The 26018-nt window shown below is 46.5% G+C and overlaps 1 protein-coding gene and 1 long non-coding RNA gene across 7 annotated transcripts in view; one reads left to right on the plus strand and one right to left on the minus strand.

Moving 5' to 3' along the window:
• Positions 1–777: 777 nt before the first annotated feature.
• On the plus strand, positions 778–21063 carry SMIM3 (small integral membrane protein 3). 5 transcript variants are annotated; one of them, XM_025924684.2, is made up of 2 exons: positions 778–912; positions 19718–21063. In XM_025924684.2, exon 2 carries the CDS (start codon positions 19729–19731, stop codon positions 19909–19911), a length of 183 nt encoding a protein of 60 aa, XP_025780469.1. In that variant the 5' UTR covers positions 778–912; positions 19718–19728; the 3' UTR covers positions 19912–21063. The 5 variants fall into 5 exon arrangements, with proteins under 5 accessions (XP_025780469.1, XP_086545888.1, XP_086543378.1 ...); XM_086689762.1 differs by lacking the exon at positions 778–912 and adding an exon at positions 1209–1329; XM_086687252.1 differs by lacking the exon at positions 778–912 and adding an exon at positions 1649–1782.
• Positions 21064–22411: 1348 nt separating this feature from the next.
• LOC147584133 (uncharacterized) overlaps positions 22412–26018 on the minus strand; it is a 35621-nt gene continuing 32014 nt past the window's right edge. Inside the window, exons 5-6 of one of the 2 annotated variants that reach the window (XR_015245106.1) lie at positions 25668–25782; positions 22412–23129 (exon numbers count right to left, since the gene is read on the minus strand). This is a non-coding gene — a long non-coding RNA (uncharacterized LOC147584133). Of the gene's footprint in view, positions 23130–24128; positions 24865–25667; positions 25783–26018 lie in introns of those variants that run through there. The other variant, XR_015245179.1, reaches the window with a different exon arrangement.

Below are 26018 nucleotides of genomic sequence, written 5' to 3' on the forward strand. Positions count from 1 at the left end.
CACTTAATGACTGAGCCACCCCGGTGCCCCCAGCAGCCTACTCTTGATTTCAGCTCAGGTCATGCTCCCAGGGTCGTGGGATCAAGCCCTGGGTTGGGCTCCACACCAAGAGCGGAGCCTGCTTAAGATTCTCTCTCTGTGTCTCTCTGTCCGCCTTTCTCCCCTGCTTGTGCACATGCTCTCCCCTCTCTAAAATAAAAAATAAAAAAATAAAAAATAAAAAGATACAGATAGAGTACTAACGGGAAAGTCAGACTGAGCCCGGCGAGTGCTCGCTTCAGTCCTGGGCTTCTGCACCCTCCAGACGCCAGTGCTCACACAGGGCACATGAAGTTACCAGGTGTCCACCCAAAAGAGTAGTCCCCTACCCCTTCCACTAACCAGAGAACATTTTGTGTTAAATTGAGATTGTCCTCCTTTAGCATTTTTGTTTGTTTTCTTTCCACTGAGAATTTTGTATTAAACTATTCAGAATTGTGTAGTACTTGTTTTGTGTTTGTTTGTTTTTGTTTTAAAGATTCCACACTTCTCTTTTGATTAAAACATGTTGTTGGCTGACAATTCCTGGGGTTTTTGGCACACCATTTCTCATGTCAACCCCCTTCATCCTCATTGTCTCCCCTCTAGACAACTGGCATCTGGTAGTGAGGATTTCGGTGTCATTTCTGCTGACCTCATCCCCGACCTACAGAAGACAGTCGGGGCTAAGTTCGGCACCCCCGCACCGTATCAGGTTCAGGCCTGAGGAAGGCAGAAGGGTTCTTACCATACCTATTGGGCAAAGGAAGAGACTGACCCACAACTGAGCTCCAAGACTCCTCGAGGTCACACTGATGGTCAAGGCCTGCGCTCCCGTGTTTCAGAGAGAGACGGAAGAGCGCTCGACTGCTGAATTTAAAGCCGGGTGCCAAGGTGGGACCGGGGTCCCTGTCCCTGGGTGCAGCACAAAGGCGGCGGGAGGTCGGAGAGCTGGCACTGTCCTGTGTGGAAGCTGGGCGGGGAGCTGGCAGGGCATGGAGTCCTCTCAGAGGCCATGAGCACCTTGGATGGGGCCGTTTCACTGTTGTCACAAAAATGACCAGGATGCTCAGAGGCGTGTCACAGCAGACAACCAACCAGCTCCACACCGGCGTCTAAGTCCGTCCTCACAGCAGGGCTGGGACGCAGGTGTTATTACCCCTCACTTGGCGAAGCCGCTTGTCACGGATCTAAAACTCCGCGCACCGCAGAGCAGGAGCTCTGAGTCCCCGCTCCTCCGTCCAAACCCATCGGCCAGAATTTCGCGTGGGTAGACTGCAGCGGGAAAGCATTCCAGAGGACGCGTTTCAGGTCGGCGCGACCCTCTCGGTTCACAGCAGGGAGAGCCGGGGCCCCGACGGGCGAGGCGATCGCGCCGGGCTGCGCGCCAGCGAGCGGCGGGGCTGGCGGGGAAGCAGCCTCCCCCGCGCCCCGTTTCTCCTCGGGCTCCGCGGGGGCGGGGCGGCGGCCGGGGGCCCGGGCTTTCCGGGGGCGGTCCCTGGCGGCCGTGCATTCCAGAGCCGCCGCGCGCAGCCCCGGGGCCCAGCCGCGCGTCCCGGCCGCTCCCGCGCGCTCCCGCCGCCGCGGGCTCCGAGGGCCCGGCACGTGCCGCGCCGAGACCCCGGGGCCCGGCCGCCGCCCCTGCGAGCCCGTCCCGGCCGCCCACCCTTCCGAAGACCCGGAGCGATCCGGCTGCGGCGGGGGCGGGGTGGGGGGGGGGGGTGGGCGCGGGCGTGCTCTCCAAGCAGCTCCGCGGATCCCGGGGTGAGTAGGGCCATCGGGTGTCGCGCGTGGGGCTCCCTTGTCGTGTGCTCCCTGCCCCAGCGCCCTCCCAACCGGCCTCCTTTCTTTGTGCCCTCTTTCCCCGCACTCCTCCCCCGTCATCACTTGTGCGTTCCCCTCTACTGCTTCTCTCGGCCCCTGAGTTCCAGCCACCGTGTCAGCGGATCGGGGGCCTCCGGGGGGGCCGCAGCTCGGGTGGGTGAGTCCGGCGGCGCGCCAGGCGGCTTCTCTCAAAGCCCCGCCTAGGAGGCGCCGGGAGATTGGAGTCGGGGGTGCTCCCCTGGTCCGTCACCAGCAATTTCACCATCCTGCCTCGAAGCCTTGCTTCTCCATCTGTGAAACGGAGAAAACATCCTTTGCGTACAGAAATCAAAGGAGAAAGGGGGGTGGGTGGGCAAAGTATCTGGGAGCGAAGCCTGCCTTCTAAGCTCCCTGCTCCTTCTCCTCCTGCCTCGGTCTTGGGACTTGGTTGTCCGGTTGTCCGCTCTCTTGCACCCCTTCTGTCCCCCCCCCCCCCGCCCCGCCCCAAATTCCTTGAGGGTAGAGACTGTCTCTCCATGCCTCATCTCTGAGGCATCCTCAGTACTTGGCCCAGGGCCTGGCAAATAGGCGCTCAAGCCTGTTTACTGAGTGGGAGAATGGGAGGTGTAAACCATAGAAACCTGTACAACTGTGGAAGATTGTGATTCTGAGTGACCAGGCTGGACTCCCGTTCCCGCAGCTCCACCGTTTCTTGGCTCCTGGGGCCTCAGGAGTCTCCCATTTCTCTATAGATTCCTCAGAGCTCTAGGCTGTAGTAGGGAAAGCTGCTCAGTCATTCAGGTGTCAGAGATTCCTTGAACACCCGTTATGGTCTGCGGTACCACCGCAGTGGGTAAATGGGAAGGCTTGCAAATGCCCGAATGGGGCGGGAGGGTGGGGGTGGGGGTGGGGGTAGGAAGGACAGTTCTCTGGAAGTCAGAAGACGCTCTGCCTTACTTGATGATGCATTCTCCCCATCTGAACCTCACCCTTCCCATCTGTAAAATGAAGAAGTGGGGCATGGAACAGATGGGCGCCTACGGTTGAGCGTGATACGCTCTTGGGGTTAGTTATGCAGGTCACCCGGCAGTCCCGTGAGCACGCGCAGGACGGCCCAGCTGAGATTCGGGACATCACGTACTTCTGCAGTAACAACCGAAAAAGTTGAGGAGAAGCACTTTTCCATGCTACCAGGGACCTCCTGTTTTCAGCTGCCCTGGGGTATGAGTCGTGCGGCTCTATCAAAGCTTCCCAAGAGTGACTTCTCAGGGCGTCAGAACCGTGGGCTCCACGGCAGGAAAGGTCTGGGGAGTCCCCGTCTCTTGCTAGCCTAAGAGTCACTGAGCTGCGGTGACGTGTTTGAGACATAAGCCAAATTAGAGACTTTGGGAGCCTAGTGTGGTTGGGTCACATATCAGGCCCAGGGGTGACAGACCAGGGGGATAGAGAGGCAGTCACAGTCGCAGTTGCTTTCCTAGCTGTATTCTGATCCTTCTATGAAAAAGTGTGCTTCTGTTTCCTCTTTGTGGTTTAAATTTTTTTTTTTTAACGTTTATTTATTTTTGGGACAGAGAGAGACAGAGCATGAACGGGGGAGGGGCAGAGAGAGAGGGAGACACAGAATCGGAAGCAGGCTCCAGGCTCTGAGCCATCAGCCCAGAGCCCGAGGCGGGCTTGAACTCACCGACCGCTAGGTCGTGACCTGAGTCGAAGTCGGATGCTTAACCGACTGAGCCACCCAGGCGCCCCTCCTCTTTGTGGTTTAAAATGTCCAGGGGCGCCTGGGTGGCTCAGCCGGTTAAGTGTCCCACTCGATTTCGGCTCGAGTCATGATCTTAAGGTTTGTGGGACTGACCCCTGCTCTGTCAGTGCAGAGTCTGCTTGGGGTTCTCTCTCTCCTCTGTGTCTCTGCCCCTCCCCCACTCACTCACACGCTCTCCCCCCCCTCAAAAATAAATAAGCGTTTAAAAAATATGTACAAATAAAGGAAATGTCTCGAAAGAGAGAGGATCTTTATCTTGATTGGTTTATCAAAGATAGACACACGTACTTGTGCTCACAGTTTATAGGAGTAAATGTTGGTATTACCACATCCTGCAGACATCCGCCCTGATGGGCCAGGCAAGCCGAATGATGTAATAATAATCATACTTGACATTTATTGAGTGCTGACTGTGAGCCAGGCGTTATTGTAAGCATTTTATTTGTGTTAATGCATTTAGTCTTTGACCATGATCCTATGAGGTAGGGACCACAATTATATTTGCTTTGTAGTTGAGACTGAGGTCCAGAGAGAATAAGCAACTCACCCAGGATCACAGAAGTAAGTGGTGCAGCTGTGGTTTGGACCCAGGCAGTTTGGTTCCGCGGTCTAAGCTTTGAACCTCATTGCAGTGGGGGTGGGAGGTGGGGATTTGCATTCAGATCTTGCTTCTGTCATTAACTTGCAGGGTGACCTCAGGGATGTTAAGGAAGAAGCTGACAGCCACTGCACCAGTCAGTCACCAGGGCCCCTAGTATCCTTCCATGTCATTTGGGAAACACGATGGTGTACGTCTAGGAGAAAAGGCCAAGAGGTAGCCAGGAGGCAGAACAGACCAGAACTATAACCGGCTAGCATACTGGACACCAGCAAACCAGATTCAGCAGCTACACTGTGTACTTTACATGGCTTCGTTGTAAATAGATCTAGTTTCCTTATTTTGTTGATTTGGCCTCCGACTGGCAGATTGGGCATGTGAATTGCTGGTGACCGACTACATAGGATCGGAGAACATAAGATGGAAGAGGAAGAAGGAAAGACAGGGAAAATGAAACTGGGATCCCCAAATTGGTTTCAAGCAGTGGTGGCACATATCTGGCATACCTGTCACTCCTCCGAATCCCCTGTCCCAGGCACACATTGAGAATCAAGACTTTGCACCAAATCCCTGTAGGGCTAGAGAATCCCCAGCTCAGTGCTGTGGACAGCTTCTACCAATTGATCGTGAAGCTTTCTTCTTGCTCTCCCAGATTTTCCGCTTCATTCCTCTGGGGGAACGGCCAAGGAAGTAACCAATGGCAAAACAAGATACTTTTTTTCTTGGAGATACTTTTTTTTTCTTTTAACTTTTTTAAAGATTCATCTTCCCCACCCTTTGCTCCTTTCTATTTTTCCTATTATGGTCTTCAACCCAAGAGCATCCTGGCTCTGTGGCAGAGCTCTGGAGGAGGTAGGATGTCAGGAGAGCGGAGTGAGACTTTGAGAGCTGGCCAGACCCTTGGCGATTACCTTGACCACCCTTTCCGGTTGACTGACAGGAAAAGGAGGCCCAGCTTGAAGGAGGAACTTAGGACCACACAATGAGTCCGTTTTCTAACACTGTAACAAATAACCACAAATTTAGTGGCTTTAAAAAATCGAATGTATTGTATTACAGTTCTACAGGTCAGAAGCTGGTATGGGTCTTTCTAGAAGAAAATCAAGGCATCATTAGGCTGCGTCTCTTTGTATTTAGGGGAGGATCGGTTCCCTGCTTATTTGAGTTATTGGCAGAATTCAGTTCCTGTGGGTGTAGGACCAAGGTCACTGTTGCCTTGCTGGCTGTCAGCTAGGGGCCATTCCTGCTTCCACAGGCCCCTGCACTCCTTGGCTCATAGCCTGTTTCCACGATCTTCAGAGTAAGCAATGGTGAGTCAAGTGCTTCTCATGCCATATTTCTCTGACCTTTCTACTTTCTTCTTCTCTTTTAAGGACTCAAGTGATTAGACTGGGCCCACCTGGGTGGTCCATGATACTCTGTCCACCTCAAAGCCTTTTAACCACGTCTGCAAAGTCCCTTTGCTTCTGTTTTCATGACTGCCCTCTGAGTCATGTTTCCTTTTTCATATTCACGGTTCCAGGGACCAGGACATGGGCATCTTCAAGGGGCCATCATTCTGCCTGCTGTACACAGGGAAGCCCATTTTAGGAGAGTGCCTTGTTCCCAGCCACATAGCTTGGCAGGGGATTCAGACCACTCTGGTGCCCTTGCTGCTCTGTCACTACTCCCCCCGCCCCGCCAGCCCACTCCATGGAGAGTTTCCTTTGTCAGCCCGGCACAGAGCAGGCACTTAGTCACTGGCAGATAACCATGATGGATGGTGGAGGCTTAAGCAGGATGCTGTGGATTTGGCCTGGGCTTCTCTGCTGGCTCCCTCTTGGTTTCTAAGACTGTGATTGGCTGGGTCAGTTGGGTACGTGCAGTCTTGAATAGCCCTGGCTGCTTTCTGATCTCTTTGAAATATCCTGGTGTTTTTCCATTTTTCCAGCCCCAGAAGAGCAGATAAAAACTAAGGCAGGGAACAGGTCTTTACACTGTTAAGAATTTTGATGGAGAAAGAAGCCAGCTGGGTTACAGTGAGAACAGAGCACTCCTCAGGGGACCTCGGATCATTGGAGAACGTCTCTGATTTAATTCATTTCACATTTGTGATAGTTATGTGTTCTGCCCGTTCCTTCTTCTGGCCCCTCTCTTTGGAACAAAAGATGGATTGGGTTGGTAAATGCTTGAGGCTATTACAGAAAGGGAGGAGAGCTGTCTCTAAGGGTGAATGTGAGTGAGGCTGGGATGGGCTCACTGGAGTAGGCATGGGAAATCCTTTCCCCTTATCAGCTCTCTGTCCTCTTCTGAGAACAGAGAAAGAAAGGTTCATACTGTGGACAGCCACTCCCCTACCCCCCACACTCACCTCAATGCCCAGCTTTGGAGTGCAGGGAACCTGATCTTGAGTTTGAGCTCCCCAGCGCAAGCAAGTCAGCAGGCGGGAATCCTAGAGAACGTTATTCTGAAAGGTCGGTCCTCCTCTCTCCTCTGTCCGGTATGAACAGGGAAGGCTGGGAAAGAAAGAGGCCCCCATTATCTTAAGTGTACAGAGAGCCCAGAAAATGATCAAGTCGGAGGATGCATTTTATTTTGCATTCCAGAGATGAGATTCTGACTTTTAAGGTCATTGGGGGTGAGAATCCTTTATGGACAGCTGAGTTCTAACTAAGCTCAAATCTGGAGTTCTCCAGTCTGTCCGTATTCAGTCCTTCACCGATCTTAGATTTACTGGGCACTTACTGTGTGCCAGGGCCGGTGACAGGTACTGACGGTACAGCCATGCACAAGAGACGAGGCTTCTGCTCTCCTTGTGCCCTCATCTGAGTGAGCAAGGATGGCCCATAAAAGCAAACAAGCAGACAAACAAGCTAATTTTCGATTGTGAAAAGTGTACGAAGACAGTAAAACAAGGTGTGAGAGAATGGCTGCTGGGCAAGGGTGGATCCGGAATGGCTTTTCCAGAGAGGGGACATTTAAGTTGAGATCACGGACACTGCTTTCTCTGTCTGGCCTAAGTGCTCCATTCTTCTTGGACATCACACCAGCTCCTCCTGAGGGGAGGGCCTTAGGAAGGAGTCTCCTAAGCCGAGTGATGCTGGTAAGCCCCGCGTCTACTCTCTGGGAACTGTCAGCCTCAGTGTTCACGTTCGGCGCGATGCCTGAAGAGACGGCTCCAGAGTCAGTGACTCAGAGCTGGGTCTCGCTGCCGGCTCTCTGGCCTCCGTGCTCAGAGCTCTGACAGTGCTGGCCTAACGCCACACCTGCAGGAAGCCACCTGCCTCTATCTGCTTTCTCTCCCACTTTGGGATAATTAAGCTTGCCTGCCAGCAGGAAGTCATTTCTTTTATTGCCTCCTTCCTCAGTGAACTCCTTGGTGGTAAAACCGGTTGGATGACCACTGGCAATCCCTCAAAAGTGAACTGCCAGCTGCAGCTCAGATGTGCAGGGCACGCTTTTCCTGTGGAAGATCAAAGCCAGGACAGACGATCAAAAGCCATTTGCATACGAAATTATCACCGTGGTTTCTTAGATCAGCCTCAGAGCAGTCATGGTGCCCAAAGTAATGGTGGGGCCTCCGAACTCTCTTTTTAATTTAGGAGCTAATGCGGTGGGCCTTGCTCGGTTTAACACGTATGAACCCCCTTACTGTTTACCAGGCTTTGTCCGAAATACGTGCGTTATGTGCATTAGCTCATTCAGATCCCACGGCATCCCAGTGAAGTAGCGGCTACCATTATTTACGACTATTTCCATTTTACAAATGAAACGGAAGCTTGTAAAGGTTAAGCCTCTTGCCAAAACCACTAGGACTACGTATGCACTCAACACACCATGGATCTTATCGCTTCCAGGCTTCGTTGATGTATGTGTTCATTTCTCTTTATTTCTTCCTTTTGAACACTACTTCTCTTCAGAGCCCACATCAAAGTCCCCATTCTTTGTAAAGTTTTCTCTTTTACTCAGACAAAAACAAAGGAATGAAGATGGACATTTTTTTCAGCATCATTCGTTTCAGGACCATATACACATTGTCTCGCTTTATCCTTGTGAAAGCAGGCTGCAATATAGTGCTTCCAATGTCCCTATTTAAGAGAGGAGAAGACCGAAGCTTAGAGGTTTGAAATAACTTGTCCAAAGTCACCCTCTAATAAGGATGGAAAGCAGGATTCAAATCAAGATTGTCTCAACTCTCTACTTGCCTTTCCACTTCCTTCTTCTTCTCCATGAGCATGTGGTTTGTACTTTCAGTGTAGCAAGCCCTGCTCTGCCTTGTATGGCAATTAGTAATGATAAGTAATGTCTTTTTCCTGCAGAAGACAGTAAGCTTCTTATGGGCAAACATCTCCGTCTCTGCACCCACTCCTCGATGCCCAGTGTTAATCACAGCGTCAGCAATGTTTATTGAATTGCTACACCACCAGTTTCAAAGTTGGACTGGAGGAATCCATCAGGTTAATCAACCATGTGACAGGTTAATCAATAATGTGACAGGGCTCCTGGGTGGCTCAGTCAGTTCGGCGTCGGACTTCGGCTCAGGTCATGAACTCGCCGTCTGTGGGTTCGAGCTCCGCGTCGGGCTCTGTGCTGACAGATCGGAGACTGGAGCCTCCTTTGGATTCTGTGTCTCCCTCTCTCTGCCCCTCCCCCACTCATGCTCTGTCTCTATCTCTCTCAAAAATAAACATTAAAAAAAATCAGTGTGGATTAAGCATCTACCATCTTTGTTGATAAAGTGAAGACACATGCCAAGTCACAGATGCTAACAAATCCTAATTGAAGAGGGGGAGGCTCTTTGCTTAGGTCAGTGAGTCCCTACAGCCAGGAATAATCAGTCACGGAATGAACATTCGTGGAGTGCTTGTTGTGTGTCAGAACACTGCCAAGTACTATGTGTGGTTCTCTCATGGAATTCTAACCCTACAAGGCTGATACTGTTATTTGCCCATTTTTGTTTTGTTTTCAGCTGAGTGAATGGAAGCATTAGGAAGTTCAACTGATCCAGCGTAGGTCAGCTAGAAAGTGGTAGAGCCAACCCAAGCCAACTGGCTCAGAGAGAGCCTGGGCTCTTAACACGGCAGCGGCAGCGTGAGTGTAAAGGAAAGAACTGCTGTTTCTAAGTATTCCCTCCCTTCTGATGCGCTCCCATTGCCCTAGCAGAATCCGGAAGCTTGAGGCCCTGTTGACTTAAGAAATGTGTATTCAGTACGCATACCGCAGGGTAGAGAAGGGAATGGAGGAGAATGAGCTGTGATGGGTGAAATCAGTGCTGGGGCAGAGCTGGGTCCAGACACGTTGTGCAGTCCTTCATCCTGTATGCACGGAGCTTTTTCCCACTTTGGTGGGATCTCCCACGACAAGATTCCAGTGCCTCTCCCTCTCTTCCCTGATGCTCTCATGGTGAGGAATACATACGTTACAGCCTTAGCCATTACCTTCTTCACTGGCTTTATTTGCCTCTGGGTCTTGAATCAAAGGGATGGAATGCAAAGGGTGGAACTGCATTCACTGATGATTCTGACCGGACTTGTTTTTGGTTGGGGCGTGTGTGTGTGTGTGTGTGTGTGTGTGTGTGTGTGTGCGCCCTTGAAAACCATCTCACCTGCCTCACCTACTGTGATGTTGCCTAGGGCTCTGGGCCTCAAGGCCCCCAGTGGCTTTAACACAGTGAAAAGTTAGAATCAAGAAGCCTGGCTGGCTGTCATTCTTCCTATCAGTTTGTTTCCTACCACCCCGTCTCCAGCCTGACTCCCCACTGTCTCCCAGCCCCCATCTCAAACAGGATAGTGATGGCATTGAAAAGAGCATGCGGGGGCACCTGGCTGGCCCAGTCGGTTGAGCGTCTGGCTCTTGATATGGGATCGAGTCTGGCATTGGACTCCAAGCTGAGTGTGGAGCCTGAGATTCTCTCTCTCTCTGTCCCCTCCCCTTCCCCCCAGATTCCGCTTTCTCTCTCTCTCTTAAAAAAAAAAAAAGAGCAGGCAGATCAGGAGGCCTGAGTTCTCCCTTCGGTCCTGCCCTTAACTTGGTAGATGACCTTGGGCAAGTCATTTCCTCCATCTGTAAAATGGAAGGTACACTATGTGGTTAAAGCTGGTTACTGTCTAAATTTTGTGTAGATTTCTAGAATACCATTACTTTGTAGAGGTTTTTTCTCCACAGAACAAACCCAGTAGGATATAGAACTGCAGTATTAGATTTCTATTGCTGCCTTAACAAATTACCACAACTTTAGTGGCTTGAAAATACATTCACGCTCTCATAGTTTTCGTGGGTCAGGAGTCCAAACACAACTTTGCTGGGTCCTTGTAAAACTTCAGTCAAGATGTCAGCCAAGTTGCATTTGCTTCTGAAGGATCTATTATGAAAGATTCATCTTGCAAGCTCATTCAGGTTGTTGGCAGATTTGTGTCTTGTAACTCAAGGTTGCACTCAGACCAGTGAGTGTCTTTGACCTCAGGGAAGCTTCAGCCCTTTTTTAAAAGGACGTTCACCTGATTAAGCCAGGCCCACCCAGGATGATCTTTTTGATTACTTTTAAGTCAGGGGATCTGGAACCTTAACTACATCTGCAAAATCCCTTCACCTTGTTATGTGACCTAACCTGTTCCCAGGGGTAGCACCAGGGACTAGAGATTATGGGGGCCATCTTAGAATTCTTCTTACCACAATTGCTTTATGGAAATATCCTCTTTACGGTTATGACTAAAACATACTAGAGCCAGCTTTCTGTTTTCTAAGTCAGGTCAAGTGACCTAATATATGAAATCAGTTCTAAAAGTTACCTATTCTTACACTAAAACTATGCTACTATGAACTTGTTTTTTAAACACAGTATATTGTGCTTCCCTTTATTCTCATGTAATTATCCTTAAAGTTATTTTCTTCCAATACCACTAAATGAATATATAGTATTATATAATTTGGAATTATATATAAAATATAGTATAATGTATTCCTCTTTTGTATTTATTCAATATTTATTATTATATTATATTAAATATATTAATATATGAAAATTATTCCCAGAGGAAATAATTTAAATGTTAACTTTTTATATTTAAAAAAAAATTTTTTTTTAATTTTTTTTTTTAACATTTATTTATTTTTGAGACAGGGAGAGACAGAGCATGAACAGGGGAGGGTCAGAGAGAGGGAGACACAGAATCTGAAACGGGCTCCAGGCTCTGAGCTGTCAGCACAGAGCCCGACGCGGGGCTCGAACTCACGGACCGCGAGATCATGACCTGAGCCGAAGTCGGCCGCTTAACCCACTGAGCCACCCAGGCGCCCCTAAAAATTTTTTTTTTTTTAACGTTTATTTATTTTTGAGACAGAGAGAGACAGAGCATGAACAGGGGAGGGTCAGAGAGAGAGGGAGACACAGAATCTGAAACAGGCTCCAGGCTCTGAGCGGTCAGCACAGAGCCCGATGCGGGGCTCGAACTCACGGACCGTGAGATCATGACCTGAGCCGAAGTCGGACGCTTAACCGACCAAGCCACCCAGGCGCCCCTAACTTTTTATATTCAATTAGTTTTGGTACTCTTTATTTGAAACCATATATTATAGAAAACTATTAGTTTAAGAAATCTTCTATATCCTCAGCTGATTTTAAAAAACTCTTTGTTCTACCAGTATTTGAGAGAATTGTGTTCAACTCCCCCTTATAATTGTGGCTTCATCTGTTTGACCTTATAATTCTGAAATAGGTACATAAAAATTAAAAATCTTTTTAACTTCTGGTGTCTCTAGTTCTACTTTTCGTCTAGAAGTCTACTTCCTCTGACAGTAAGATAGCTCTACTAGCTCACACAATTCATGAGTAGATAGTATTTCTTTTGTACCCTTTAACCTTTAACCTTTCTAAATCCCATGTGTCTCTTATGAAGAATATATATTTATATACATTTTTAATTTTTATGTATACTCCAGTAGTTTTTGTTGGTTTAAGTTTAAATCTACTATCTTTCTGTGTACTTTCTATATGTCCCACGTATTCTGTTTTTTTCCTCCTTCCCTCATGTTCTCTGGAAGTTATACACTCTTGCTACTTTTTTTTTTTTTTTTAACGTTTATTTATTTTTGGGACAGAGAGAGACAGAGCATGAATGGGGGAGGGGCAGAGAGAGAGGGAGACACAGAATCGGAAACAGGCTCCAGGCTCTGAGCCATCAGCCCAGAGCCCGACGCGGGGCTCGAACCCACGGACCGTGAGATCGTGACCTGGCTGAAGTCGGACGCTTAACCTACTGCGCCACCCAGGCGCCCCTCTTGCTACTTTTAAATGGCTGCCCTGGTCTCTCCAAGGGGCACCTGGGTGGCTCAGTCGGTTAAGCTTCTGACTTTGGCTCAGGTCATGATCTCACGGTTTGTGAGTTCAAGCTCCACGTCGGGCTCTGTGCTGACAGCTCAGAGCCTGAAGCCTGCTTTGGATTCTGTGTCTCATTCCTCTCTGCCTTCCCCCACTTGTGCTCTGTCTCTGTCTCTCAAAAATAAATAAATGTAAATGGCTGCGCTAGGGATTACAATATACATCCTTGACTTAAGTCTAATGTTATCTGGTTCTTTTGCCCTCTCCCAGGCTATGCAAGGAAGTCAGAATACTTTAATTTTATTGTTATATATTTGCTATTGTTTTTTATTTTTTAATTTAAAAAATTTTTTTAATGTTTATTTATTTTTGAGAGAGAGGGAGACAGAGTGCAAGCTGGGGGAGGGCAGAAAGCAGGATCCAGGCTGTGAGCTGTCAGCACAGAGCCAGATGCGGGGCTCGAACCCACGAGCTGTGAGATCATGACATGAGCTGAAGTTGGATGCTTAACTGACTGAGCCACCCAGGAACCCTTGTATATTTGCTATTGTTATTGCACATTTCAATTCTGTCTTTTTATTGGGTGAAAATATCTTCTTTCATCTTAATTCTTGTCAGTTATTTTTGCTTGGTGTTTTAAAGATATCATCCTGCTGTTTTCTAGATTCCATGGTTTCTGTTGAAAAGGTAGATGTCAGTCTGATTGGTTTTCATATGAAGATAATCTGTCTTTTTTCTCTTTACCTGTGGTTTTCAGCAGATTTACTGTAATGTGCTTAACTATGAGTTTCTCTATTTATCCTGCTAGGATTTCGTAAGGTTTCCACAGTTTGTGAATTGCTGTCGTTCATCAGCTTTGGGAAATTTTGTTATTACAGAAGCATTTTGGGTTTTTTTCTTTCTGATCTATTCTCTAGTTCACTAATATTTTTTTCACCTGTGTCTCATCTGCTGTTAAGCCTATTTGTTGAATTTTTATTTCTATTATTGTATTTTTCACTTCTAGTATTTCTGCTCGGCTCTTTAAAAAAAATCTGTTGTGTTTTTTCTTATAATTTCCAGATCTCTGTCAAAATTCTCAGTCTCCTTGAACATAGTAAGCAAGGTTATTTAAAGGTGTATCTGACAGACAACTCCACTATCTGTAGCCCTTGTAGATCTTTTTCTATTGTCTGTTGTTTCTGATTGCTCTGTTCTTGTCATCTTGTCTTTTTTCATTTCTGCTTACATTTGGTTATGCATTAGGCATTATATTTAATTAAAAATTTTTTTGAAGCTTGTTGTGATGTTTTCTCCTCTAGAGAGGATGTAGGTTTGCTTCTGCCCAGCACCTGGAGGTATTCGCAATGTGAAATAACCTTAATTCAATTTCAGGGACTGTGATGATTCAAACCTGGGTTGCAGTCTCTAGAATTGGCATACTTCTGGTTCACTCTTAGCACCAAGAATGCTTTTTGAGGTCCAACCTCAAAATGCAGGATTTTTGTTCTCCCTATCTGGGCAGTCTTGGATCCCTGAGTCTGTCAGAAACACTGCTTAGTCTCTATCCTCCACTAGGGGAAATGCTGTTTCAAATGCCAGGCTCGCCTCCCTGGATTTCTATCTGTTCCCAAATCTTAGGCTGGTTAATTCCCCATTATTTGTTACTTCTTAGTGCCTTGAGACAGGTTTTCTTGGGGGGGGGGGCCCAATTTTTCCAGTTGTCCTCAGTTAGAGGTCAAAGTGATCTAGTTTGCCATTACTGGAAATGGAAATCCTGATCTTTTATAGTTTGCGTATCTCTAAGTCCAGAATGCCTTTAGCTGAAAGTAATGAGTGTAGACTTAGGAGAGAGAGCTGTAGATCTGGCATATTCCATGTTCTTATTCCTGGGTCTGTGTGGAGGCTTTGAAAGTGAATACAGGGTCAGGAGGCCTGCGTTTGAATGCCATTTACTTTTCTTTATGAGTCACTAGCCAGTTAACCTCTCTTGGCTTTCATTTCCTCATCTGTAAAATAATATATCCTGCACAGGATTGTTGTGACGGTGAAATAAGTTAAATGTGTGGGACAAGTCCCAACACAGTACTTAGTTAGCAGTTCGTATTTGTTAAGCAAATGCTGGCTTGTGTGAGCGTGTATTTGAGGAAATAAGAGGAAAGGTACTTAACTTCTCTGTGCTTCTTGGAATTAAATTTGGTCTTCTGAGTAAATAACAGTAATTCCTAAGAGAATACCTTTAAAAAAAAATTTTTTTTAATGTTTATTTTTGAGAGAGAGACAGAGCATGAGTGGGGGAGGAACAGAGAGAGAGGGAGACACAGAATCCAAAGCAGGCCCCAGGCTCTGAGATGTCAGCACAGAGCCCAATGCAGGGCTTGAACCCACGAACCGTGAGATCATGACCTGAGCCAAAGTCGGATGCTTAACCGACTGAGCCACCCAGGCACCGCTAAGAGAATATCTTGTATATAGCAAGTACGTGATGAATGAATGAGTGAGTGAGTGAATGAATGAATGAACAAACGAACATCCTGGACACAGTTACTTGTCTTGATGGTGCTCAGCCAAAACCAATATTGCCTCATCAGAGAGGAGAGAGCTGTTTGCTGGGGAGTGAGTCTCATGATTGAAAGGATAGACACGGCATAGATTAGTCACCTTGAATTTAGTTGTTCTAAAACTATGGACTTGCAGGAAATTTTGATCTATGAAACTTATATACATCTTGTTGGAACTAGAAAATCTGCCCTGTGTTGGAATTGGCTGCAACAATGATTCTTTTTTTTTTTTTTTCTTTTTCCCAAAAGACTTTCAGTTGCCTGTGCAAACTGGCCTCTCACAGGGCTGGCGGGGTAGGGCCCAGATGGCATCAGTGGCTGGTGATACCTGTGACTTCCTTGCTTGTCAGCTCAGGGTGGTGTTAACGCAGTTTCTTAGACAAACTTATACTGAACATATGTCAAAGTTTATTTATTCCTTTAATGAGATAGAGAGCAGATAAGGTATGCCAGTTTGAAATGACAGGAGTGTAGGCTTGACTGCTGTTTTACCTCCCGTGGCCATAAAAACATCACATTTTTATCTGTGATAAGGTTAAATTGGTGACATGAATGGTTTGGGCCATAGTCCGATATAACCCATTGATAAGAAACAACGAGTAATATATCTGCAAAGTAAATGATAAGCAGATTGATCTACGGTTATTAATTAGACATACCAAAAAACAGGGTTTTAGGCACTCACAAGGAGCCATGCACCCGGATGCCAGATAGAGGTCAAACAGAAGTCAGCCAGCAGAAGCTTGGAGTCCTGCTTTTTCTCAAGCAAATTCTTCCAGCATGCCATTAAAGATGCTGAACATATGGTTTGTGTAGTTCTTATTTGGGGGACAAAGTTTTTCTTTCGCAGTGGGGAGAGGTAGAAGCCACCCAAACCCCTGTTCTATGGGAAGAAATAGCCCATCGGGGACACGTGTTTGAAGACTGAGAAGGTTGAAACAGGGAAAGAGAGCTCCCTGTGTCCTCTGATGCCTGGCCAAGTTCATGGCCAGACTTAGAGGCCTGGAACAGCAGCTCTGGGAAGGCCCTTGGAGAATATCACAACCTGTGGTTTCCAGATTGTGTTTTGTGGAGCCCAAAGGGTCAAGGGGAAGCTGAACAGCTGGGCTGTAGCAAGTGAACATGCTGTGCTACTTTTTTGGGATACCAAAAAAGTACCTGGGAAAATTAGTTTTATGTGTTATGGTTTAATGTTGCTTTTAGTTTGAGTTGTATGTGTGAAGGGGATGGGCACCCTAATCTCCAGTGCTTAGGGCCTCTAAGGATATTTATTCAGCCTCGCTATCTGGGTGGGACCCCAAAACCCTTGTCTCGTCCCTCCTTGGCATTCTGGAGCAGCTCTGCTTTTGTCTGTTTTTGTGATCAGGGTTTTAAATCATGTCACGTGTGGAAGAGTAATATGGGTACAGTCTTGAGTACAGGTTACAGAAAAAGTTTCCTTTGTTTATCTACTTGTTCTATCCTGTTTTTTTGTGTGTTGTGTCTTGATCAGATTTATATCTTTGAATGATTATTCTGGAAGAGGGTGGGGTTGAAGGTGGGGAAAGACCCGTGGACCTCAGTTTTGCCATCTGTGAAATACTGCTGGCTGTAGCTTCCATGGTTCGTGGTTGTGAATGAGCCCTGAAGCTTAGATTCCTGTAAATGACAGGTTTTCCTTATGAGAAACAGCCAGGGAGATTATTCCTGGCATTTGGAGTCACAGAAACTGTTTGATGTTAATGGGTTTACCAGAAAGGGCTTTCGTGGGGTTCCTTTGGCTCAGGGCAAGCTAGCTGTTGATGTAATCAGGAGACCACAAAGAATGATTTCTGCCGCCTCCGTCCTTCTTTAACAGTGTGCGTCTCCTGTGATTCATGCTTCTGAGCCTTGGACTTGGGAGAAAGTAACCACGTTTCCAAGGCTGAGGCAGGGCCAGGCTGTGCCTCTTCCTCCTTGGCAAGCCCCAGCCTGATAATCCTGGTGTCCTGGGGAGCCTTGCCAGAGCCTTCTCCTTCATCCTGGACCTTACCCAGGTCTGGTAAGACTGGCTACAGAGCACCTAGGGATCAGTTCCCACATCACAGTGCTGGAGAGCATCATAGCAGCCTTAGAGATCGGTGGGTTCAGGGTTCCCAAACCTGGGTGCATATTGGGGAAAAAAAGCCCCCTCCTGTCCCCTCTTGAGTCTGATTCAGTAAGTCTATAATGGGACCCAGAAATTAGTGTTTTTTTATACTGTCCTAAGGTGGTTCTCACTTAGCTTGGTATAGGGCATTTGGTAACCACTGATCTAGGCTCATCCTTGAATTTTGTTGGACTTGAAAATTTTTAATACAGAGAACTATAAAGAAAAAAGTCCATTTCCCCCTCAATCCAGCGGACTTCAGAAAATCAAATGTAAGACATGCTCATGTTTACAATATTCAAACAGCATGAAAACATGAAGAATGAAAAGCAAAAGCTTCTCCTACTCCTAGTCCAGCCCCTCTGGTAGTCACTATTAGCACTTTCTTTGGATTCTGCTCATAAATGATTTTGCTTTTATGTATCACCACCTATATATCTACTTAATTCTACAAAATCTGAGCCAGGGGAATAATCCTATACACATTATTCTGTACTTTACTTTTTTTTTTCTACGTAAACTATTCAGAACTCACCATAGATCATCATTCTTTGTAATAATAACTATTAAATAAGTTAATATTTGTAGCACACTTGGAACAACGCTTGGGGAGTAGCAAGGACTACGTATTTGTTAGATGAATGAAAACCACTGCATGGTATTCTAGTATATGGATATATTCTATTTTACTGTTTATGGACACTTGTTGCATTAGTTGCTATAACAAACAATGCGGAAATGAACATCCTTGTGTGTATATCTTGGGGACTCTGCCTCGGATATGGCAATCAGTACCTTTCCTAGAGGGGCAACAGTGGGCATGAATCCAAAGGCGTTGGAAAGGAAAAGTTACTGATTAGGAGAAAGCAGGAAATTGGACTGGAATTGGAAATTTTGCCTGGGACCTAGAATCACAGAAATAAAAGATCTCAGATCTAGAAGGAACCATAGGAGAGTGTTTGTTCCAGCCTGTGCCCTCTGGGCAGGGAATGTGTGATATATGTGGTTCCCAAGTTGTAAGTGAGCCCTGGGGAGCCACGGTGAACTCATTGGAAAAGTGTGGGGGGGGGGGGCGACTGTGGGATCTTATAATTAATTTCAGATAGGAATATTGATATTTGACATCTCTCAGACTCTGTGAAAATGACTAGCTCAAGATAGTTTACAGTTTCACGTTAACCTTACTGCATTCCTTTTGGCGATGTTGTATTTTGTGAAGCTGAGTTTTTGGCTGTTGCCACGATACAGCAAGTACTGCACACACATGAATGTGGAATGGGACTGGTCATGGCATTGTTGACTCTGGCTCCAGAGTCTGAAAAGTTGTGCGTCTAACCATTGCCCACCTCCCATGAGTAAGCAGCTGGCTAAGGATGAAATAAAACTATTTTTTCCTTTCCATTTGTGTGTACAATGTTTTTCAAACAGCTACTAATTTGTTAGGATATAAATGCTTACTGAAGTGTTTGGACCTGACTACTAAACGTACTAAATGCAACTGCTAGGTATTTCTTTTGGCCTGGAGAGCTGTGAAATAATTACGTAAGGGTGCTGTGAATTGAAAAAGTTTGGGAAGAACTGATTTACATCTTATCCATCAGAACTCTTTTAGCTGTGAGAGAAGCCAAACTGACTCCGGCTTAAAGCAGGGAATTATTCGCTTCTGTGTAGGGGTGGGGCTGGGAACGGGGAGAGGGGGGCGTGTCCAGGGTTGCACATGGAGTCAGAGTGTGCTGGGCTCAGGTCCTGAAAGTTCCATTTCTCCTTCCATCTCTAAGACAGGCTCTCTACACGTGGGTGACACAGCCCACCCCGTCCTTTCCAGACTCACAACCTTTTGGTGTAGCAATCCCCAGCAGAAAGAATCATCTTTCCCAATAGCTTGCACATGAAAGCCCTGGGAGCTGGGCTGGGCCACTTGTCCACTTGAGGCTATGATTTGTGATGGCCAAACCCAGATCACGTATCTGCCCCTGTGCTCACGCGAGCACCCTAACTAAACCACACTGCATAGGTAGGTTCTCCACAGAAAAGATCAGGTTTTGGTAAGAGGAGAACAGGAGAAGGCATTTTAACAGATGGGACAGACCAGCGGTGTGACAGTTTATTAGTTAAACATGACTCTGGGGGGCACCTTTTGGGATGAGCACTGGGTGTTGTATGGAAACCAATTTGACAATAAATTTCCTATAAAAAAAAAAAAAGAAAATCCAAAAAAATAAAATAAAATAAACATGACTCTGGAGTCCCACCCATCCAGCTTCACTTCCTTGGGCAAATTAACCACATTGACATCTGTAAAGGTTTTAGAGTCATCATCTGTAAAGCGGAAATAACTGGCGATCAAGTCCAAGAAATAAAGGATGACTGTAATAGTCCCCGTCTCATGGAGCTGGTGGTTGAAGGGAGGACTCAGTGGGTTAATACACATAAAGTGCCCAGTGCTGGGCCTGGCACATAGGAAGCACTTGGTAAATGAGGCCATTATTATTGATCAGATTACCTTAACGAGCACACAGCTGGTAAGTGACCCAAGCTTCGGACTCCTGGAGAGGGTACAAAATAGTGATTTCCTCTTTCCTGTCTGTTGCAGAGTGAAGCAGCATGGATGCCGTCAGCCAGGTCCCCATGGAGGCTGTGCTCCCCAAGCACATCCTGGATATCTGGGTCATTGTCCTCATCATCCTGGCCACCATTGTCATCATGACCTCTTTGTTACTGTGCCCGGCCACTGCGGTCATTATCTATCGCATGCGGACTCATCCTGTCCTCAATGGGGCTGTGTGAGAACCTCCCAAGAGGGGCAGTGAGGGATGGGGATGGTGTCCCCTCCCCCAGCCTCTTTCCTTCTCAGAAAAGCGACGGGACGGGCTTTGCTGTGTGGACTCAGGAGCTTGATATGAGAGAGGAGATCCGAGTTCTTGTTTGGATTTTGCCACTGGCCAGCTGTGTGAGTTCAGTCAAGGGACCTAATTCTGTGGGTTCCCGATTCCTTTTAAATGGGGGGTCATGATCCCTGCCCTTCCTACCTCATGGGGTTGTAAGAACCGATGACTTGGTGGAGGTTACGGCTGTTTGCGATAGTGAGCAGCAAAGCCACCATGGATGTACAGGTGTCACTGCTGAATGCTGAGAAGCTTTGAAGAACCAAACAACCTAATTACTGATGGTGGCCTTCAAGGTGGTGAGGGAGACACTGGGGGCAGAGCAGCCTTTGCCAGTGCCCCTCAGGTCAAACCAAGCAAAGGCACCCTATCCGCATTCCAAGGGGCCAGCAGCGGCACTTTGGTTCACAGCATTTTCTTTGCTGTGCCCCTCTCTCACGTTATGTAATTTGGAGGGAACTGAGCACGGCAGGGGAAGGGAGATGGGTCGAACTTCCCAGGATGTCTGTGCCAGAATGTCGACAGTCAGGAGGGCTCTGCCATTTCTTGGCAATGCCAAGGGACCTGGGGTGACAGGCTTCTTTTTGCATTGGAGTCTCAGCGCTGCGATAGTCGAGCACTGCGGGAAAACACAGGGTGGTCAAGTTCCCTGGCCAGCTTTCATGATCTCCAGCCCCCACCCCCTTGTGTGCCCACACTTGAGAAATGTCCCCCCACCCCAGCACCTGCTATCATCAGCTCCGTGGTATAAAGTGCATGCCCTTCCCTCCCTCCCACCAGCACTGCAACCAATCTAAGCTACAGATTTTAAGAGATGTTCCCGGGACTTTTGGAACTAACTTAAAACAACGGTGGTTATTTTAGATGCTATGATCTATATTTATATAGATTTCTGGACTGCTCAAGCTCTTTGACCAAAATCAACGACATCTTGGGATTTATTAAATTATGTAATAGCACAGACATCAGAATATTGTGTGGAAGTAATGCCTTTACTTTGGTCTGATTTCGTTGATGTACACAACCAATTTCCAATAAAGTGCTAGAATGAGCATGTCTGCGGTCTTTCTTTAGAGAACGCTTATTAAGCCCAGGAACTCAGGTAAAAGGGCTCCACTGAATTTATGGGCCTTAGAGACAATTTGAATGTAGGAACCGAAAAGGGAAAGAGAAGAATCCATTCGAATCCCAGGATTCTAGCTTTAGCAAGTGGGTAGTTGTACAGTTGACATAGACATCTAGGACGCAGGGGGAAGAACACATTTTTTAAGTGATGGATTTCATATTAGACATGTTGAGTTTGAGTTGCTTGTGCTTCAGTTGGCCACGTTCAGGATGCACCTGGAAACCTGGGTCTGTCCTTTGGGAAAGATTGTATGGCTGGAGTTATCCTTTGGGGGATTATCTGCACGTGGTGGTAGATATACACACAAGTGGACAGGACCACCGAGGCAGAGAACACAGACTGAGGGCAGTGAGGTGCTAAATGCAGAATTTGGCAATCACCACATAGGAGTGGAAGGGGGCTGGGAGGTGAGGGGGAGACAAAGCAAGGGGATTGGAAAGGTCATGTGCCGAGAGGCGATATGAGAGGGATGCAGTTGTAATGTAAGGAATGAGTGGGAGGTGAGGAAGTGGAAACAGAATAGACAACTCTTTCCAGGAATTCGACTGCAACATAGAGGTAAGAGAGGAGGGTTCGGCGGGGGGGGGGGGGGGGGGGGGATGGTCAAGGGGGATAGATATATAAGATTCTGATTGGTTTGCTCAGCATCTCTCCCAACTTTTGCTTTGCTTTTCTTTTCCCCTAAGATGCCTTCCGGGGTTGCAGAAGCTGGAAAGTGAGAAACATTGAACGCGAACACTACATCTCCCTCGTTAAACTGTGGCCAGAGATTCAGAAGTGATTTCGGTTTTGCTAATCAGATGCACACATGTGAGGTTTCTGTTTGGGACCTGGTTAGGTTGGAGAGATCCCGCAGGCTGTGAAACATCCACCGACCAACTGTCAGTCTACAGGTGTGCACATGAGATAGAGCCAAGAATTCTGCATTTTTAATGCAGTGCCCCATCCTTTGAGAGATATAGTACTAAAGTATCTGGAAACTTTGTTGCATCGTGACAGCTGTCTAAAACTTAAACCTTCTCCTAACTGCTTGCTGGAGGAAAAACTTGGAACATTTTGTGATTGATAAGCCTAGGATCAGTCTTGTGCAATTCAAGCCTACGGGAAGCAGTACACTGGGGATTGCTGGCTGGATATGGGGTGTAGGCTCTAGCCTTTCTGAGTCTGATTCCTGGTTTGTAAAGTGAAGGGCATCAGAATTAAAAAAAAAAAAAAATCATGCTATGGTTTTAGGATAAAGGAGTGCAAATAAAGACTTTTTAGGCAGTCCACCAGATGGCGATACAGCTATTTTTATCAAGTGGAGCCCTTAGCTCACAGAAGTTTCCAGCCAATCCTAGTTCCTAGCAGCTCAGCATTTTATTTTTACGGTTCTGGTTTCAGTGACTCTGAAGGTAACTTAGGGATCATCCAGTCCAACCTCCCCTATAATGAAGGAATCCCCTCTTTAATAGTAGGGTTGCCACGTGTTGCCTCTTCAGTATCCTAGTGTTGACCTCCTGGGACAGGTTCACCCAGGGTCCTGCTCCACACTTACTGAGAATCCCTGGAAAAAGGTCGTGAGTATCTGTTTTGTAAAAACAAGCTCCTGGGTGATCAGTGAGCAGGTTAAAAGTGGAGAACCACATGTCAGTGGAAAGGAGTCCACTTCTTGCTGAAACCACTCCTTGTCAGCTGTTGAGTTAAAATTCTTCCTTCAGTAAGAGGGAAGTCAGGCCTTGGGATGACAGCTCTGCCTTCTTGGGGCCACCCTGAAGAGATCAACTTCCTTTTCCTCAGGACAACTTCTGAGCATTGCAAAGATGGCTGTCATGACTTACCTCAGCCCACCATCTTTCCTGGGTGGGGAAATTCACACTTTGCATTACATGGTGGCCACTGTCCTCCCTCCCTCCTTTTCCAGGAGCAAGGGCCTGAAGAATCTTGGCTTCGCTATGCATTCGTTTTCCGACTGTGGCCAAGTTAACAAACTCTTTGAGTCTCAATTTCCTCATCTGTAAAATACAGGATTGAGTATTAAATGAGGTCACAATTGCAAGGCGACATGGTCAAATACACGAATGCTCAATACATGTGATCTATTACTAATGAGTCCCAGTTTCTTCATCTGAAAAATGGTGATGACAGCTACTTCTGAGTGTGGGAAGGATTCCATGAGATTAAAAAGTAATGAATTTGGCCAGTGCCTGATTCATGGGAGTCTCTCAATAATGGTAACTATAAGATGGCCAATAATGCAAAAATACCAAAGGCCTAATGGGGCTGGATTCTTAAATTGCCAGCTACCATAGTGAGATGAGCAGAAGACTTCCCCGCTGGCATCCTGTAGGATTGGCACTAAATTCATGGAGGGCCTCAAACAAGTATAAAAGTCCTACCTCTTCTATATTAACCTCCTTCAAAAATGATTTCATAAGTAATTCACCATTTTTTTAAATGTTTATTTATATTTGAGAGAGAGAGAGAGGACAGAGCAGGAGTGGGGAGGGGCAGAAAGAGAGGGAAACATGGAATCCAAAGCAGGCTCCAGGCTCTGAGCTGTCAGCACAGAGCCCAATGTGGGGCTCAAACTCAGAGTGTGAGATCATGACCTGAGCTGAAGTTGGATACTTAACTGAGCCACCTCGGCGCCCCTAATTCACATTTAATGAAACACAAAATTTTTTACTTTTAGGTTTTAATTCTTCACAGAAATCGCTTTCTATACTTTTAAGTTAAAAAAAAAAAAAAAATTGGGGCGCCTGGGTGGCTCAGTCGGTTAAGCGTCTGACTTCAGCTCAGGTCACAATCTCAAGGTCCATGAGTTCGAGCCCCGCGTCGGGCTCTGGGCTGATGGCTCAGAGCCTGGAGCCTGTTTTGGATTCTGTGTCTCCCTCTCTCTCTGCCCCTCCCCCGTTCATGCCGTCTCTCTGTTTCAAAAATAAATAAACGTTAAAAAAATTTTTTTTTTAAATTAAAAATCTTTCAATAAGATAAAACTTTCATCAGGTTTTTACATGATTCTTGCTAAAGAGAGAATGGAAAGAGGGTTATGAAATGAAATGATGATGATAAAATTTTGAAACCCTTAATTTCCAAAGTTGAAGTAACTTTTAAACTGTCCAAATCACACAAAGAATTTAATTGAGGTGTATGAGAGGCTCATCAGTTCCCATAGAGATTTACATGCTAGAAAACAGTTTCTGGGGGTGCCCTGAGTGGCTCAGCCGGTTGAGCATCTGACTCTTGATTTTGGCTCGTGTCATGATGTCACAGTTTGTGGCATCAAGCCCTGTGTTGGGCTCTGTGCTGAAGCCCAACGGAGCCTGCTTTAGGATTCTCTCTCTCTCCCCCTCTCTCTGCCCCTCCCCTGCTCACACTTGCACTCTCTCTCTCTCAAAATAAATAAACTTTAAAGAAAAAGAAAAAAGTTTCTGTGTTAGCAGGTTTCTAATAACATTACTTGTCAAAATCCAGAAAGTTAGCATATATATTTAAATTTGGACAGCTACCATTATACAGTGAATTGTTTGTATGTACAAACTTCCAGTCAAGCAGACTGAATTCCATCTGGCTCCACCAGCATGTTCTGTTTGTTGAAAAGAGCTGTCTCAGTGTCTTGCCACCCTCGTTTGTAAAAGGGGAGATCATACTTATCTCTGTGGTGCCGCTGGGATTAAGCAAGGCTCCACGTCTAAAATATTTACAGAGAGCCTGGCTCGCAGGAAGTACTCGATGTTGGTTTGTTACCTAAAAACGGAGGAGGGTCATTAGCTTTGTTAAAGAATACAGATATGGGTGGGGCAAGTCTGCTGCATTGGTCTTGCTAGAATGGTTTCACCCAAACACCTGAGAAATGTTCCCAGGGCCCCTGCGGGAGAGCAGAAAGAGTGAAAGGGTGTCTGACAGTTCAGTTCTGGCAGTGTTCACCCAGAGATAGCGTCAGATCCCACAAGTAAAAGGCTCAGTTACCTGTGCTTCTGACCTACGGCGACAAATTGGGAGGTTCCGGCAACCCCTCTCCAACTTAGGATGCCATTGTCAAGTCCAGGTTGTTACGGGTACTTCTAACTGGCCATAAATCAGAGGTTCCCATGACCTCCTCCTTGGGTTCCATTAATTTGCTAGAGCAGCTCATGGAACTCAGAAAAACCTGTTTACTCACTAGATTACTGATTAATTACAATGGATATCAAAGGATACGAATCAATAGCCAGACAGAGAGAAACATAGAGTAAGGCCCTGAACAAAGGAGCTCCTATCCTTGTAGAGTTTGGGGCCTGGCATCGTGGCACATGGAAACCCTATGGACCCCTTCTTTTTAGGTTTTTATGCAGGCTTCATTACATAGGCATAATTGAATAAATCATTGATCATTGGTGATTGGTTCAACCTCCAACCCTCCTTCCCTCCCTGGCAATCAGGAGGCTGGGGTGGGGTTGGTTTCCCTGGCAATCAGCCCCATCCTTACGTGTCCTCCAAGTCACCTCACTGACACAAATCCAGCTGTGGTGGAAAAGAGCTTGTTATGAATAATAAGACACCCATTTCACCTCTACGGCTCTGAAGCAATTTCAGGAACTGAGGCCAAGAGACCAAATATGATGACAAAAGATGCTCCCAGTGCTCTTATCACTCAGGAAATTCCAAGGAACCGTGAGCCAGGAACTGTGGACAATGAACACATATATATGAGGAAGAGATTTTGGTCATCTGAATGACCAATTATATTTTTATAAATTTCAATATCACAACAGCTAAACAGTCTAAGGAGGAATTAGAAAATAACACAAAAATCTAATTCAAATAACTATTATCCTCATATTCTTTTTATACATTTTTTTTTTAATTATTTTACTGCAATGATCAAGCCTTTCTTCTCAGATTTGTGTCTTTAGTGATGT

Source organism: Puma concolor, chromosome A1 (genome assembly GCF_028749965.1).
Source record: "Puma concolor isolate L17-30 chromosome A1, mPumCon1.1.hap2, whole genome shotgun sequence".
Lineage (NCBI taxonomy): Eukaryota > Metazoa > Chordata > Mammalia > Carnivora > Felidae > Puma > Puma concolor.

Excerpts from the sequence above, each read along its gene's own strand:
- SMIM3 (XM_025924684.2), top strand. The coding sequence starts at position 19,729 with ATGGATGCCGTCAGCCAGGTCCCCATGGAGGCTGTGCTCCCCAAGCAC.